General features: G+C 29.3%; 2 protein-coding genes across 2 annotated transcripts; one reads left to right on the top strand and one right to left on the bottom strand.

Annotated features, from left to right (window-relative positions):
• Positions 1–1,690: 1,690 nt before the first annotated feature.
• LOC132925652 (uncharacterized) lies at positions 1,691–10,678 on the bottom strand. Its single transcript, XM_060990026.1, is given in 4 exon segments — positions 1,691–1,837; positions 1,840–1,929; positions 2,105–2,351; positions 10,665–10,678. Coding segments are annotated over 4 exon segments (498 nt in total).
• A 2,081-nt stretch (positions 10,679–12,759) lies between these two features.
• LOC132925651 (protein GVQW3-like) lies at positions 12,760–13,561 on the top strand. Its single transcript, XM_060990025.1, has 2 exons — positions 12,760–13,321; positions 13,383–13,561. The coding sequence occupies exons 1-2, from the start codon at positions 12,760–12,762 to the stop codon at positions 13,559–13,561; spliced, it is 741 nt and encodes a 246-aa protein (XP_060846008.1).
• Positions 13,562–18,724: the final 5,163 nt, after the last annotated feature.

Here is an 18,724-nt window from a genome sequence, read left to right as displayed (position 1 = left end):
TTGTGTGTAAAATCTAAAAATATCCACGGGGGGCTGGAGAAATATTTCACCAGCCCCGCCAAACATAAATAAAAGCAAATCAGAATTAATTCCTGTGCCAATATTTAGCACGTAATTAGCATGAATTTGCACGACTAGACCCGGAATTCGCAAGTCACTCCCCCGCCCTACAAATCGCATTTTCTTTTTTGTGCATTTCCCCAACCCCCCACAAAACATAAATAATAAATACATTTATGGATTTAAATTTTTAAATAGCAGTCTTAGAAATATTAGGCAAATGTTAAAATCAATTGAACTAATTGCGTTCAAAGATATTTCTTTAACCTTGTATCAGTTAAAAAAAACACGCTAATAATTTGGTAAACGAGATTGGTTTAATTGTGCAAATGGTTAGACATTACAAAAAGGTTAGGCGATTTTTTGAGTTTGGAGGTACGGTATTTAAATGAATGTCATCGAGATAATACACAGAATAAATTGAATGAAAATAATTGAATTAAATTTCTTTTATTCTAAATTCTAATATTCTGTGGTCATAGTTAGACGCGGCGTCAATAGTAGGTATAGGGTAATAATAATATTACTTTTATATAATTGTATAATTACTTTTATTTATTCAAATTAATAAAGTCAAATTTTATTTATTAACACGTATGGTTTTTTAAACATTGCATCGTATTAAACTTACATATTATTAAATAAAATAATTTTTGTCAACTTTTGTCTGACAGATGTTCGGTTTTTAAACACTTCTTCATATTATATTGTTTTTCATAGTGCGGCATTCTAATATTTACAATTTTTCACATATTAATTTAAAGAGATTGTATTCGTGGCTAGGTGATCCAAAATCTACATTAGTAGAATGAGAGTTAGGAAAATAAAAATTTTTACTTTTATTTAAAATACTTTTTCTAGCACTTTTAATAATAAATAATTTTGATTTATTATGAAGTTTTTTTTCTTTTAAAATTATTATTTGAAATGACTTTTTTAGTTGTTGTATAATTAATGAAACAGCATTAGATATGTTTATTTATTTCCCCCTAATTACAGTTTTTGTAAAATTTGAATTATCATATTTATGATCAAAATTGTTTTTAATTAGTTAATGAATGCATTCCGGACAAATAATTTTATTTAGTATACCTCTTACAATATACCCACTAATATAATCTAAAATATCGTTGACATAATGTCCTAAATTAATACTATCCAACTGACACAAATACGTCTCTAGTTCACTCTCATGTATACTAATATAAGTGTTTTTGTATAAAAATATGTACTAATGTAAAAAAATATTTCCCCTTTCCCTCAAAACAAAATCATAGATCCGCCACTGTCCATCATAGGCGCAATTTGAGTTTTAAATTTGAGGGGGCTATTATAATTTTCATGCATGTACTATGTGTATGCTTCCTGAGATATATAAAGGTGGAAGGGAATTTATATAAATCGTTTTGGTGGGGGGGCTATGAATGATTTTGAGGGGGCTTAGCCCTCCAAGCCCCCTCAAATTGCGCTTATGTGCACCGTTGTATTAAGATTTAAAACATTCACCACAGTGCTATAATTAAAAAAAATAGCCCCCCTCTGACCGCCCCTTTTATAGTTTTATCTAGCCCTAGGCATAATCTTACCCTATACGTTAATGCAGCACTAGCTGCTTCAATAATAGTTTATGTTATTTTGATGAAGCTTTTTGAAATTCTATTTCTAATTTTCTGACAGCCTCCATCATATTGTCAGAAGGCATTTTCAAACCACCCTTTGATCTAAAACTAGTCCAACAACTAACAGTTTTATCATCAATTTGTGTGATAAGTTCTGGGGATATTTGTTAGCAAAACGGTTAGCAACATATCCAGCTACATATTGGGCACAATCTAGTTCAAGTTCATTGAAAGGTTCGCTGTTTTCCATCTAAAAGGTAAGAATAAATATTTGTCAGATTAGTTTTATAATTTATTTTATTTTTTAATTATAACTTAACTAATATGTGTATAAATTACACTTATTAATAGATGTTAATTAATGCATGTCTCAAGTCTACAATTAGTTTTAATTTACTTAATGAATAACTAGTTTGTATACGTACTTCAAATTCGGTCAGTAAGTCAAAACATTCTTTTGAAACTGAAGACTTGGATACACCAGGACTTGATTTTATATTGGCCATTTCATTATCATGTTCACTGGGATTATCAGTTTTATCAAATAAACTTGAGTTCAACATTAGGCTAGTTAAACAGTCACTTTCATTTAACAGACTCTTTTCCATATCTCCTTGAGAATTTGTATTTTCAGTGAAAACAAAGTCTGAGTGCTTTCCCAAAATGAACAACCTTAAATTAAATTATTTGGTAATGTTTATTAAAAATATGTTTACAGATCAAAATTAGACTTGCCTGTATTTGAAGTCAAGAGCTGTTATATTATTACTAGCAGAACCAGCCATGCCTTTTAAAAAACTAAACAAGTTCTCAATGACATCTTGATTCAGTCTTTTAGTAATAATATATTGCAAAGCATATTTGCTTTTTAAATCTTCTAGTAAGTTTTTCAATGAATTATTACATACCAGTATACCTATATAATTATAACATTTTTTTATTAGGTACTCATTTTCAAAAACATAAAATATTTCTTGTATTGACTTTTTTGAAAAGGGAGCAGTGTTTTTTTTCCATGTACTCGCATTTCTTGAATAAAGCTGGTCATTTTATTCAATAATTCATATTGATTGACTTCATCAAGTCTAAAACTTGGAACACCTCCATCAAATTTGTGTTGTGTGTTGAAAAGATCAAACCAGTTATTAAATAATGAAATCAATTCCGAAGCCTTTATTAAGTGAAAATAAATTTGTTAATTGTATTAGTTAAATTATGAATATTTTAAAATACTTGCATCTTTCCAGTTCAATGTATCAATATAGTTATGTATATGTACCAATATGTCAATGTACCAAGATAAGCAAGAGCTTTAGAAACTGTATCGGAAAACACATTAGCAGTTAGTTTGACATTCATCCTGGAAGTTCCTTGAACTTCAATATGCCGTTCAGTCAATTTAGGTGCCAACTTATAATCTGATTTCCGTGCATCAATTGATATAAGTTTTTGGAAAACTGCTTTACCAACATACTTTTCATTAGGAAGTATGAACCCACTAAAAAAAACATACAATATTTTATTGTTCCTATTGTTGTATGTTGTTAGATAAACAACTTGTCAAGTAAATGATTTCTGGCCAATTTTAAGAGATGTGGGACATCTGCAAAAACATGAACACAATTGCCTGTATTTGGATGTTTAAATGACGTATTTTCATTTGAAATGTAGATCTTTAGTCATATGGGTATCATAATTATAAAAAATTGGTTGTTTCCAATTACTTACAAGACCTAAATATAAATTTAATGTTAATATTTGGTTAATCGTTTAATATATTATAGTAATTGTATTTAACATTCAAGACTATAACTCGTACAACAACATTCTGCACACATCTATGTGGACCAATTACCTGCTCATTTTTTTTTTATCGTAACATATTCTATTAGAAATATATGTTACGTCAAAAGCAATAACAGTAATCCTTTCATTGTCTGTCATTAATGTTCCTGAATAAGTAAATTAGTTATTTTAAAATAGTAGGCTACAAATTATGTTGGACAATGTCAATGTGAAATAAAAAATTATTATTATTAAACTACCTTTGGCTTTCATAAGAGTTAATACACTTTCAAATATACCCAGTTCAACTTCAAAAGTTGAAGCCCATCGTCTTAATTTTATCAACGGTTATTATTTATATTTAATTTATTTGTTCAGTTTTTTAAAAGTGCATAGTAATGCAATTTTTTTTACTTTATATTATTATTATACTATTTTTTTAAAAGATTTCATTTGTATAGTTTTCATTACGTAAAATCAATTCATGTTAAAACTCACCTGGTAATGGGAACTGTTTTTTATTCCTTAAATATCTGTTCGCCTTTGGGGAAATACTACGCAATATAATCGCAGAAGATATGTCTTCAGGTAACCATTTAGGAACTTTTTTACTCGGGTGGAGTATTTGATTAATTTGAGTACAAGTAAATAATTTAGATAAAATGTCACTAAAACGGGATTCGAATCTTTGATCTTCCAAATTAACAAACTGTTTATAGTACTCAATTTTTTGATTTTTCATCTGAATTATATTTTTTAATTTAAGATTTTCTGCCATAAGTTCTTTATTCTCTTTCTTAGAATTTTTAAAATCATTATTTATTCTAAAGATAATTTATTAAAGGTAATTAGTTTAACAATTTAAAAATTGTATACATACACATATATAACTAAAACATAGTTAAAAAATACAATACATTTATATAAGATTTATGCTGAGTTGTATGAACATTCAATAAACATAATTAAAATTAATATAACATATAACTATACAAATTAGTTAGGTAAGTAATATTAGTCTACATATTACATAAAAAACATATAACAATAGTATAAAAACAATAAGAAAACATATATATGATTTTAATATATTATCAGTTACAAAATGTTAAAACTAATAATTAATTATTATTCAGGATGATCTATCAATATCAAACACAAATTCTTAATCCAACAGGTTATTTAAAAGAAGCTATCCCTGAAGAACCAAGAACAAGTATTTTTTTATCAAGAATGAGCAAGTTTCAGTGTTCTAGTAGTACTTGTCATGATAGGGATATTCATTTATTTTGTTGTTGTTTACACCTCATGCAAATACAAAAGCAAATAAAGATTAAAAAAGATCACAGAAGACAAAATAAAAATATTTATGAAAAATATACTTTTGAAACATATCTGGCTCATTATTATCAAGGCATTTGACACCAGGTATAGTGTCCGATACACCAAACAAATCCACCTGGCATAATAATTTTCACCTAAATACAGGTTTAACAATTGCAAAATATATATAAAGTATATATCAACATTTTAAATGATTAGTTTTTACTGTAAGTTGTACCACATTATATTATTCTCTGTGGTTATAATGGTTATGTGGTTATATTAAATATATACTTGTTAGATTCGTCAGCTGAATCTGTCACAGAAAATAATCCAACTGGAGTTTTAATTGGAGATGGTTGATTTTCGCCACTAAATAAACAACAAAATAAAAATAATTTATATTTTTAATTGTTAACTTAATACAAAAATCACAAAGTTAAATTAAGACCAACCAACAAGGGATAGCAGTAGGTTTTAGTTTTCTGCCACATTTTGGAGAATAATCCAACATATTTTGCACTGTGGTTCTTTGTTCGTAAGAATTTAGAGAAAAATGTAAAGAACATACGGCAGCTAAAATAAAATTGGTTAATTTAATTAATGTAACAATTAAATTTTTAACATTAAATAATTTAAACAAAATATTTTAATTCATATGGCCCAATCCTTCAATGATTTATTATTAAGCTCCAGGTCTTAATAAAAACATTATTAAATTCAGTTTAAACACAAATTATTTACCAGTATCACAGTTAATCTCTTTGATCACATTTGATACATGTTGAATTTGTTCCACCCACAAAGCTCTCATTCCAACATCTTTAGGAAATCGATGTAAATGTATTTTTGGGTCACAATACAACCCTTTCCGTTTACTGCCACTAAAACAATTTGGAACTATACAAACTGGCATATTTTATAACTTTACCACAATTAAACTTGTAACAAATAACTATGTTCGAACAACAATTATTAGAAATTAATCACGGAACCGTGGTAATAATTAATATCAAATGAAAAAAGACGAAAACCAAATATGTATTAAAGTATAGAACAATGCTATTACAATCAAAAAAACAAAAAATGCGCCATAAAGTATAAGCCAATCAAAAGACGCGGAAGGCTCCCACTCTGTTATGCGCAGACTGTACATAATTCAGTTTGTTGTGATCATACCTATTTATTTTGTCATGAGTATTGTTATCTATCTCGATGATGGATGTATGGAGTAGCTGATATGACGATGTACGAAAGTATGATAGCTCGATCAATAAATCAACATCAGAAAGATGTTATGCATATTGTTCATGATCAGATATCTATATTATGTTTAAATGTTTTTGAAGTTTTTGTTATGTATGTTTTATATATAATTAGAGGACTCGATTTCAATATTTCATTTCAAAATCCATAAAACCTTTTTTTCATTTTTTTGTTTTTGGTTTTCACTTTTTTACCTGTGAATAATTGGTATAAAAAACTAAAATATCAAAAATCGAGTCTTATACTTCACCGGATATAACTCTCCTCTATAGCTTTTAATTAAGGTATTTTGCTCTAAAACCATTCAGTAAGCCGTATTATTGGAACAAAATTGGTATTTTTTTGTACGGTATTTCCGCTGGTTTGGCGTCCTCTTAAACAAAATTAATAATATTAGTACAGTGACGAAACAGCTGCCACATTAAAAAAACTCCAAAGAAACGTGATTCCTGTAGAATAAAATATAAAATTATATAAGTAAAAAATTATAGTTATAATTTGAACAACTATATGAGGTTATAGTGACTTGTACATCATTTTATTGTCAATTATAATAAATAATATGCAAATAATAATGCAATTTTATTCTATAACTATGAAATGAATATGGTACCTATTTCCATGCCTACTTAAAAAATGTTTAAATTAAAAAATCATTTATCCACAGGTAGAAACTCATTTGAGAATTGTTTGCAATACCTACTTATGTTTTATTCAATATTTATGATTTTTGTTTCTAAAATATTAATAAATAACAAAACTCCTTAAATTAATTAAACATCATGTGATGACTGATTAATGATAATTATGGTATACTGGAACTTTCCATAATATGGTCGCATAATATTAACACGTTCAATGCCAACATTATTCTGGCGTATTACGCTACACGCCACGCTAATATTTGAAAAACATGGACGCCGTCGGATACGTGACGACGCCGGCCATACGGTGTGGCGATGCATCATATGGCCGACGTTGGCACGTATCCAATACGCTATGTGCTAAAGCATTTATTTTTTGAATTGTAAATAATAATACATATAATATTATACTTACATATTTATTTTTAGTATAATTATCAATATAAATATATAATTATTATTTTAAAGATTTTGATATCATGAAAGGTAAATTATTATTAGAATCTAAAACACGATGGTTTTATTTTTTGATATAAGATAAAACGAATGATAAGACACATAACAAATACTTAAAATGTTTTAATAACAATTCTAATAGTTAACAAATTAATATAATAATATGATCTCAATATAAATATCAAAATAAATATTATAAATCATTTCAAATGCAAAGCAGACTAGCCTTCGTCTATAAGTAATAAAATAATAACAAAAAAAATAAAAGTAAAAAATAATTAAACAAAATTATAACGATTATTTGTGAAACTCTTTGAAGCATTGTTCCAAGCATAACCCTGGTTCATCCTCACATTGATCACAGTAATATACGAGGTGTGTTCAATAAATACCCAGACTAAAATTATTGTAGAAAAACATTTAATGTTATCGGAAATGTTATTGCACCAAAATAAACTAGAGATAATGACCATTATTTCAGTATACTGCCGTCATAAGCAAAAACGCCGTAAGTCCAAAAAAATAAAAAATGAGGTTATAAACAAAAAATTATTGTGAAATTCGGCTTGTGTAGATGAATATGCCGTATGTCTGAAATATTACTCCAAACATATAATACAATCAATAATCAAATAACTTAAACGCCGTAAACCGTAGAAAAATGCATGGTTACTAGGTAATAACGCCGTAAAATCACCATACTAAGCATTAACGCAGTAAGTAATATTGAAGATACGGCATTTTATCTTGGTACATAGTACAAATTTTAATTGGCGGCATTTTGGCTTAGTAACACGGACCGGTTTACGTATCGCAAAGCAAGTCGACTATCGGAACATTTTATCTATAATAAACTTATTCGATATTTAATTATTTTTCTACGGTGGAGTTTAGTTTACATTGTATCGTAGCCACGTTCAAATGTAATAATTTTTAAATTTTTAAAATGAATAATGAAAATGATGAACCTTTTTTTTACGATCCAAATCTTCTGGTTGTACCTGCCTCACCAAGTAAGCATCGGTTATAATTATGTTTTTTAATATTTCAAAACAAACTTTCAGAAATATATCATCTTCCTTAATACAATTACAGATTCAACTGAAACATTAGATGACCTTGATGAAATAATTGATATTGCAGCGTTGCCCATGCACTTTGATGACGGATTCGTAATTGAAAATTTCGATCCAGCTCACGACAATACATCAACTTCGAACAATTCCGAAAATGAGTCCTATACCAAACGTGGCCAAATAAGAAAACGTAAGAAATATAACACGTCTCCTAAAACTCGTAAAGAAAAAAAAATAGAGCTTATGAAATATACGGCGATTGTAAACTGCGCCCAAGATACAGGTAAACACAAAATCACCCATGTAAACTGCGCCCGAGTTTTTATCAAGTGTAAAAAGGTGACATGTAAACTGCGCCCGGGTAAAATTACAGGTAAAATATTTAATTCGTCACAAATTTATAATATGAATAATAAAAAATGAGATATAATTAAAAAAATTAAAATAATTTTAAATATTACAAATAATAGGTAACGCCATATTGTTATAACATATTAGGAATTAAAAATATATATAGTTTTAAAAAAATAAAATAATTATTAATATTACAAATAATTACGTCATATTTTATAACATATTAGTTGGAATTAAAAATGAAATATAATTTAAAAAATTAAAATAATTATAAATATTACAAACAATAACATATGGTGGATACATATTTATCAATTGAAATTTGATTACTATTATATTTATTGATTAATTTTTCTAAATTTTCACGTTTTTTTTTGGTTTTAGAGTTTTGGAATTTAAACGGTTCATTTATACTATTTAATTTAATATATACTTCTAATTGAATTTCTTTTAATTTTTCTATAAAAATGAAAATATTTGGATGAGTTGTATAAAAGCTGGAATTAAAGTGAGAATGAAAAGACTCGCATGCATTTGTGGTTAAAGTTGGCTCTGCTGATGCTTGAGCCCATACTTCAGGTGGATACTGAGCTTCTTCACTTATATATATGTCTACCAAATAATCCGCAAATCGTGTCACTCTTTCGTCATCAGGCTTTGATTTCATTAAATAATTTACAAAATACTCAGATACACTTCCTGGACTTAGAAATGGTAAACCGTAACATTGAACTAACCATCTTCTAATATCACTATTTTTATCTTTATAGTCATTACTTAAACCATTTTGTTGGATACTTCTATTCCAAGACTGTGCTAAATGAAAGCGACATCCGTGTATCTTTATCTGAGGCCAAACTGTTTTACATGCAAAATGAATAGCTTTTTCGAAATCTATTACAATATCAGATGGTGATATAATAATATTATTTTGGAAACTATATTCAAAAATAGATTTTAAACAATTAGTATATGATATTGTACTTTTATCGGAGAGTAAACATATGGCGAGTGGTATGTAATAGCCGTTGATAAAACCATGTATTGTGAACATTTGTGTGAAGTATTTAGGGCAGTATGAAAATGTACCATCCATGTACAACCATTTTGATAGTGCAAGAGCTTTTAAATTAGAAATGCAACTGAAAACAATATATTTCAATTCCTTGTTGTTTATTAATAAAAATAATTCATCTCTATTTGTTTGAACACCGCGTTCGTCAAGAATTAATTGAATTTCTTCGATTGATTTCGGGAATGGAGGCAATATCTTTCTTCTAGCATTATATATATTTCTTTTAATATTACGTACATCACTCACCTGTAAATGTTCCGTTGCTATATTTTTAATACCATTACAAAATATTTTACTTGGTTTGGTGCATATATCTTCAGTCGCCTTGCGTTTTACGACACCAGTCACGAATTGCTTTTGAAGGTTTTGATCACTCATTGATTCGTGGTTATGGTTTAAACTTTGTTCAGTGATTCTGTCGTCATCCCCTACTGTTTTTAAAAATGCTCTGCAAGTTTTGACCGTACATCGCCACTTAACCTCACCCGAACTTAGAGGCCGATTAATTTTACGAAATTTAAAATTAGAAATAATTTTTAAGCATTTTTCGCGCTGCGACATGAATTGTTCAGCCATCGTGACTTTACTGATTAAAATGAATACGATAGGTACAGTAACTAGCAGAACTATACCGGAAGTAGTGATAACCATCAGTTGTCAGTTTTAGTATTACTGCAATATAGATATTCGATAACGTGTTGGTATTTCTTGACGAAAATAAAATTTCTATAATATACTTGTAAAAGTACACAATCGTCAAACATAAAGCCTTAATAAGTCAAAATTTAATAAGTTTATAAGTCGGGCGCAGTTTACACTATACCTTTTTAACATAGATAAAAATTCGGGCGCAGTTTACACTATACCTTTTTAACGTAGATAAAATTTCGGGCGCAGTTTACACTATACCTTTTTAACGTAGATAAAATTTCGGGCGCAGTTTACAAAAAAAAAGATCATTTGGGCGCAGTTTACGTATGCCCGAAATATAAACATACTATTTTACCTGGGTGTGAACATGATAAATGTAGAAACAAATGTACACAAAAAATAACGGAAAATCGCAGAATAGAAATAAATAAACAGTATTGGGAAATGAATTGGTCGGAAAGAAAATCTTATATTTTAAATACTTGCGAACGTTTTGACGTAAAATTACATAAAAATAATGAAAATTGTAAAAGACTAAATAGTTTGAAATTATTTTTATCTGATGAATTTGATGTGCGAATGCAAGTTTGTAAGCCTTTTTTTTTAACTACTTTAGGATTTAAGAAGACTAATGATCGTGTGCTTAATGTTCTTGTTTCAACCCCCATAGGTCAAATTACACCAACTTCTGATAAACGGGGTAAACATCCAGCAATTAATAAATTTAAATATGAAACCTTAGTTATGGATCACATTGAATCATTTAATCCAACAATTTCACATTATCGCCGTGAACACGCGCCAAACATTCGTTATTTACCGAGTGATGTCACTATAACTTTTATGCACCAACATTTTATAGAAAAGTTCCCTGAATTAGACCGTAATTATATTTCGTATGAATATTATCGATGCAAGGTAAAAGAAAAAAATATTTCATTCGCGCAGTTAGGTCATGAAGAATGTGAACTTTGCGAAAGCTTTAATATTCATGAACACAAAACTCAAATTTTGCCCGAATGTGATGTTTGTACAATTTATACAACTCATATAAACAAAACTAAAAAAGCTAGAGATTTATACAAAAAACAAGCAGACATGGGATTCGACGAAAAAAATATTTATTTGTCCGTTGACTTACAGAAGGTAATTATGTTACCTCGTGTCGATTCTTTTAAAAAGGTTATATTCACAAAACGAATTGTTGCGTATCATGAAAGTTTCGTACCTTTGGGGAAAAAATCTAAATTATTTCCATTCGCTTGTATTTGGCACGAAGGCATTAATGGTCGCAATAAAGAAGATTTGATAAGCACATTTTATGCGTTTCTATTAAGTAATCGAGATGCAAATACAGTGACGATTTGGCTTGACAATTGTAGCAGCCAAAATAAAAATTGGTGCTTATTTAGTTTTCTTATTTACATAATAAATTCCGAAGAAATCTGTGCTAATGAAATAATTTTAAATTATTTTGAGCCGGGCCATACTTTTATGTCAGCGGATCACTTTCACCATCAGGTCGAGCTGTCACTGAAACACCAAAAGAAAACGTATGACTTTGATGATTTTGCCATTGCTATTGGCAACGCAAATAAATCTAAAGTTGTTGTTAAAAAAATGGAACACTCGGACTTTTTTTTATGGAAGGATTATAAAGCTCAGCAAAAATTGATCAAATCAACAAATCGTGTTTTACTCAAAGATGTAGTATCTGTTCAAGTTAAACGTGGGAAATTTATATTGTTCACTAAAAACGATTACGATGAAGAATATTCAGAATTAGACTTTTTAAGAAAAAATGTTATGAAAATCAATGGAATGCCGCATCCAACCTCATTAACGAAACCACGAGGGGTTTTACAAGAAAAACGCGATAGTATCTTACAAAATCTGTCTCAAGTTCTCCCAGCCAACAGAAAAATTTTTTGGGAAAATATTCCAACATGCTAATTATTATAAAAATTATGTATTATAAAGTATTTTTTTTTATTTATAAATTGACTTAAAAATAATATTGTTGTTTTGTGAATTCTTTAAAATTAAAATGTATAAATAATTTTATCATATCAGAAATTGTTAATTACGAGTTACGGCATTCTTGCTTTTGAATAGTGTAGCAAAAGTTTATACCAATACTAAGGTACAACGAGTAAAGTAAAATATCTTGTTAATTATTAATTTAATCATATTTATTATTGTTTCATTGCATTCGTTGGGTAAAATTACATAAGAAACCATATATCATATTTAAATAATTAGAATGTACAAGGTGTTATGATTTTATGAAAATACAAAATACAAAAACGCGTTTTTCTCAAAATCGTTTTTCGGTGACCTACGGCGTTTTCGCTTATGACGGCAGTATATAATAATTATCATTATCTCAAATCAGTCATCGACAATACGCGTTCGAAGTTGGTCGTTTTGTATAAAATCGCGATTTCACAATGGATAATATTTCGGAGCAACGCGCGTGTATTAAATTTTGTTTCAAAATTGGTAAAAATGCTAAGGAATGTTTTGAATTAATAAAATTAGCTTTTGGAGATATTGCACTAAGCCGTTGTGTAACTTTTGACTGGTTCAAACGTTTTAAAGAAGGTCGTATATCCATTGAAGATGACCATCGTCCTGGGCGTCCATCAACATCAAAAACAAATGATATCATTTCTCTAGTTCGAGACAAAATTAGATCCGACCGAAGATTAACTGTCAGAGAAGTAGCTAATGAAGTTGGCATATCAATTGGTACTTGTCATTCGATTTTATCAGATGAATTGGGTATGAAAAGAGTGTCCGCAAAATTAGTGCCAAAATTGTTAACCGAGGAGCAAATGGAACATCGCATTGAAGTGTGTTTGGATCTAAAAAATCGGGTTTCTAATGACCCAAGTTTTATCAAATCAATAATTACGGGCGATGAAACATGGGTGTATGGATATGATCCCGAAACCAAGGTCCAATCATCGCAATGGAAGACCGCAAATTCACCTCGTCCAAAAAAATGTTGTCAGGTCCGGTCAAACATCAAAGCAATGCTCATAGTTTTTTTTTGATTTTTTTGGTTTAGTTCATTATGAGTTTGCACCTACAGGTCAGACAATAAATCAAGTGTTCTATAAACAAGTATTAGAAAGATTAAGAGAGGAAGTGCGCCGTAAAAGACCAGAAGCGTGGAAATCAAAGTCGTGGTTTTTGCACCACGAGTCACGACAATGCACCGGCGCATTCTGCACTTTCCGTACGTGAATTTTTGACATCTAAAAATATACCAGTGGTACCTCATCCACCATATTCACCCGACTTAGCTCCCTGTGATTTTTTTTTGTTTCCGAGACTGAAAAGTACCCTCAAAGGCCACAGATTTGAAGACGTTAACGAAACTATTCATAACGCGACACAAGAGCTAAAGGCTATACCTATAGATGAAATTCAAAGGTGTTTCAAAAAGTGGCAAGACCGTTGGGAGCATTGTATTGATGCTAAAGGACACTATTTTGAAGGTGATCCATTTAATTTGAAATATAATTTTTAATAATTTTAGTCTGGGTATTTATTGAACACACCTCGTATAGTTTCTTTTCGTATTTTTTTATCAGCACAAACCTTACAGAGTTTTTTATAATATCTGTTTTTTTCATTTTTTTCAACTTTTTTGGGTAAATGTGCTTCGGTTTTTTTCACCTCAGAATTTTTCTGTGTTTTATTGTCTTTTTTAGGTAATAAACTTTCAATAACTGAGATCCTGTAGTCGTACAGTGATATTTTTTTTACGTTTCTATTATATAGAAAATATGAATTTATTAACAATAAGTGCATAAAATGCACACCAATTTTTTTATACCACCTCAAGGATTTCCTTTCACAGGGGTAGTATGATGCCATTTGATCCTGGCGATCTATTCCTGACATATTTTCATTATATTTTTTTACGATTATAGGTTTCTGTCCTAGAATTAACTTCACACATTGAGTGAGAAAATTCAGAACTTATCATCAGAACATCTCTCTTGTCTTTCCATTTTAGGACAAAAATACCCTCTTTTGTATACCGATATATAGACTCTCATTTTTTCAATTTTTTATCAATAACATCTTTAGGGTTGTTTTTACGGTTTGATCGTAGAGTTCCTGTGACAAATGTTTTTTTTTCTAACAACAGTTCTGATAGATGGACACTATTATAATAGTTGTCCATAAATAGTGATCGGCCTTCATAAAATAATCCATTCATAAGTTTAAAAACCACATACTCTGTATGACTCATAGTATTAGATATATCATGACCTTGTCCAGAATAAACCATAACCCTATGTATAAAACCCCAGGGTTCGGTCAACATATATGATTTTACGCCATATTTGTGTCGTTTGTTTTTAATGTATTGGCGAAATACCAAACGCCCACGCCATAAAATCATAGATTCATCTATAAATAAATTTTTAGACGGTTCATAAACTTCTTCCATTTTCGAATTAAAATAATTCAAAACACTCTGGATTTTATATAACCTATTATGAGGAGTAGGTTCTCCTTCTTTCGGATTACGAGTGCAATGCAACGAGCGTATGCAATGCTCGTAATATTAACATGAATCTGTTACGACTCATATAGGTATTCACGGAAACACGGAATGTTGAAAAGTCGACTGGTTTTCCAATAATCTTCCAATCTACTTAATCTAATTGTTCCCATATGAAACAATAAGCCAATAAAAATTTCCATTTCTTTTCTGTTGGTATCTACCCAATTATTTATTCTTGCACTTTCGTGTGTTTGATTTAAAAAAATATCAAGTGCATATGCATTTGTTTCCTCAACAAGAAGATCAAAAAAACTATCAGTAACTAATAATCTAAAATAATCAATAGGTGCGTTTCCTTCGGGTACACATTTCAAACCTGGTGTAGCTGTAAATGGAATATAGTTTGCATTTGCAGGATCAGATAACCAGGAAGTTTCATAATTGTTAGGCTCTTTTCTAAGACTATTATTAGAGTTATCAGACATCTCATTCATCGTACTACTATCTAAATACATATAATGAGAATCATTATTTGAATTACCTTCTTCAACTTCTGCCATGTTATCGAAATCATCAACCAAACTGCCCTCAAAATTATCATCAGAACTGCCATCAAAATCATCCTCCGATGATAACCATTTATCATTTTCCAAAAGTAATAAGAGTTCTTCGTCGGTTAATATTTTAGTTTTTTTTTTGTTTTATTATATATAGGACTTCGAGATCGCTCTCTAGATGGACCAGGAGGAAGATCCATTTGTATTATTGTTAATTAAATTTGTTAATTTAAAAAAATAAGGTCGGGTGTTAACGAATTACGAATTTGTTATCATATTATTTCAATAATCTACGTTCGCCTAATCATGTATATAATTATTATGATACATACGACATGAACATACGAACAATAATTGTGGAAATATTGACGTATAGATTGTTTTGTCGATGCATTTATTACATTTTTCTGAAAAAAAAAGAATATTGATAGCATTGGACGATAGAAAATAACATGTGTTTTGTATCAATACATGGTTATAGATAAAACCTTCCCACAATCAACAAAAAGGCGGAAACTAAAAATCAATTGTACCAACTTATTTAAAAATATATACTGAGTAGCCAACACAAATATTATAGTCATACACTCAAAGCCGAGTATTTTATTCCACTATAATAATACATATAACGTTTGTCGGACACGCTCCGACACCGGCCAGGCGCGTCGGTATCCAGTGTCGGAGCATATCCGATGTCGGCATTGAACGTGTTTTAAAACGTATCAATACTACTTCTATAATTACTATAAATTTTAATAATAGTAATACATTTGTATTATTATGAAAATACAATACAACAAATTACAGACACGTATTACTTTATAAGTTTGTCGACTTATTTATAAACATATTATTAACTATACAATATTATTTTTAATTCCCTATAATACAAAATAGTATGTTTTGTTGTACGTATATATATTTCATGATAATATCAATACCATATTATATTATTTAGCGCGTATTTTTGTCAATATACAAATAATTATACATTTTCATTCGATATTATTCATTTCATTTCATTTGTAATTGTTATTGCGACCGATGACAAACGACAGAAATCGTTTTACAGTCTGCAGTGTGCATTTTTATATTTCTTGAGTGTAATTTTATTAAATTAATTTTTGTTATATTATAATATTAAAATTGTTTTCGCCGTTACCGATCCTACGATTACGAAGGTTATCGGCAACGACTCGCGGATTATGTTGTGGACGGAAGCGGGAGGGTTTCCCACACAATTCAAGAAACTATAACAAATTATATATATATATTTAAAAAAAAAATAACGTAAAAAATCATTTTTTAGGTAAAAATAACTTAAGACAAAACTCCAATTAAAATGTTTTATTTTAATAAATAAACAAAATGTTAAACCTTTGAAAACAAAAATAAATATAAGAAACTTCAAATATAATAGTAAACATAAATAACAGAATATAATGTATAATAATATAACTAATATAATAGTAGTTAAAAATAAAAATAACCATTTCTTGGTAACAATTTAAATGTTAAAAAATGAGAACATGGAATTAATTTGTTTAGCATCCCATACAGTTTGAACAAACTGTTTTACAGCATTGTAGACATAAGGGGTCTCCACAAAGGTAGCATTGGAATGTCGTTTTCCTTTTTAGTTTAGGTGGACATATGCGGCAAGTTTTTTGTTTTTTCAATTTACCTTCATATAATGGCGTGTCTTTTAGATTTTTTCTCATTCCTAGAACTCTTCCTATACTAAATCTTATGTCTCGCAAAATGCAACTATTTTCGTATCTTCGTTCTAATTCAGGCTTCACTAGCTCAAATGCAAGTTTTTTCATAAAATCAGATCTTGATAATATAGGGTTATTTTTGAATGAATTGTGTAAGACAAATGAGTTTACACTAGAGATATCTAAAAGACGATAAAATATTGCCAATAGCCATCGGCGAGTACGACGACCGGTACAGTACACCGATCATTTTTCATCTAATGAATCCACACCTCCCTTAGTTCTATTGTAATATGAAATAATTTCTGGCTTTTGTACATCTTCATCAAATTCTTTTAGATGGTGCATAGAAGATATTAATATAACTGCTTTACTAGGTTTAGTCACGTGCGACATAAGTGTTAAATCTTTAGTAAACCCGTATGTCGTTGTACCTACGATACTTTTTTTTTTTGGTAGAAATTCTGGTGGTATTTCTCTCTTATTTTTCCTTAGAGTGCCAACATACGTTAACCCCCTTTTTTTTTAAATGTTCGACTAGTTCAATGGAACTAAACCAATTATCTGCTGTGATATTTCGATTTGTCCCTTCTATTAGTTTCGACAATCTCAAAAATGCCTGAGTAGGTTTTGGAAACTTTCTTTCCACCGGGTCTAGTGTAATTCCATCAGTGTTTTGACCAGCATAAATATATGCATTATGTAAATAATGAGTTCGGGAATCGGTTAAGCACATTAATTTTATCCCGTATTTTGCAGGTTTATTTGGCATGTAGATTTTAAATTTACACCTCCCACGGAAGCTTATTAGTATTTCATCTATTGTAACACATGAGCTTAGCGAATAATTTAATTTACAATTATTTATAAATTCATCAAAAATTTCAGAAACAGCAGCAATGGGATTCTCTTCTTTCCTTTCGTCTCTTGTATTCGGATTATCAAAACGTAAACAGTTTATTAAAAATAAAAATCTTTTTTGACTCATAACTAAACGAAATATCTCACGACCAGTTCCATCAGTAGCAAATAAAAGTTCTGAACTTTCATGGTTTGACTTAAAAACAGCAGTGTAAAATAATAATCCAAAAAGTGATCGTAGCTCGATTTCGTCAACGTTTTTTGTAAAACTTGACATTTGTTTATATTTTTCACGGATACTATCAATTTTTACATTGGTCCAGGTCAAAATTTCACTTATAATAGAATCAGTAAAAAATGTATTCCAAATATTTGAAGGATTTGCAGTATCACCCATGTTTTTTACAGGACCACGTAAACCAGGAATTTGCGTAATAATATTATGACGAGCAGTCCGAGTATTTTTTTGATACAAATTCATCTGCTGACCATTTATATTTATTTTTACCATAAAAATATTTTGAAATGCGCGTAGATTCATCATTATCAGACCTATCAGACTCTACATCGTCACTTTCAATTATATCATCAGCATTCTGGTCGGATTCAGAATCATGTTCACTTTCTATGAATTCGGAAGTATCATCATCACTGACCTCAGCATTATCTTCTAAAAATTTTGAAATGACATTTTCAAAGTCCGGATTAGTAACAGAGATTTGAGATGGACCGGCAGTGTTCATTGTGTAAG

This window comes from Rhopalosiphum padi, chromosome 3 (assembly GCF_020882245.1).
Source record: "Rhopalosiphum padi isolate XX-2018 chromosome 3, ASM2088224v1, whole genome shotgun sequence".
Lineage (NCBI taxonomy): Eukaryota > Metazoa > Arthropoda > Insecta > Hemiptera > Aphididae > Rhopalosiphum > Rhopalosiphum padi.
The sequence above is the reverse complement of the archived record's forward strand: the minus strand, read 5'-3'. Positions and strand labels throughout refer to the sequence as shown.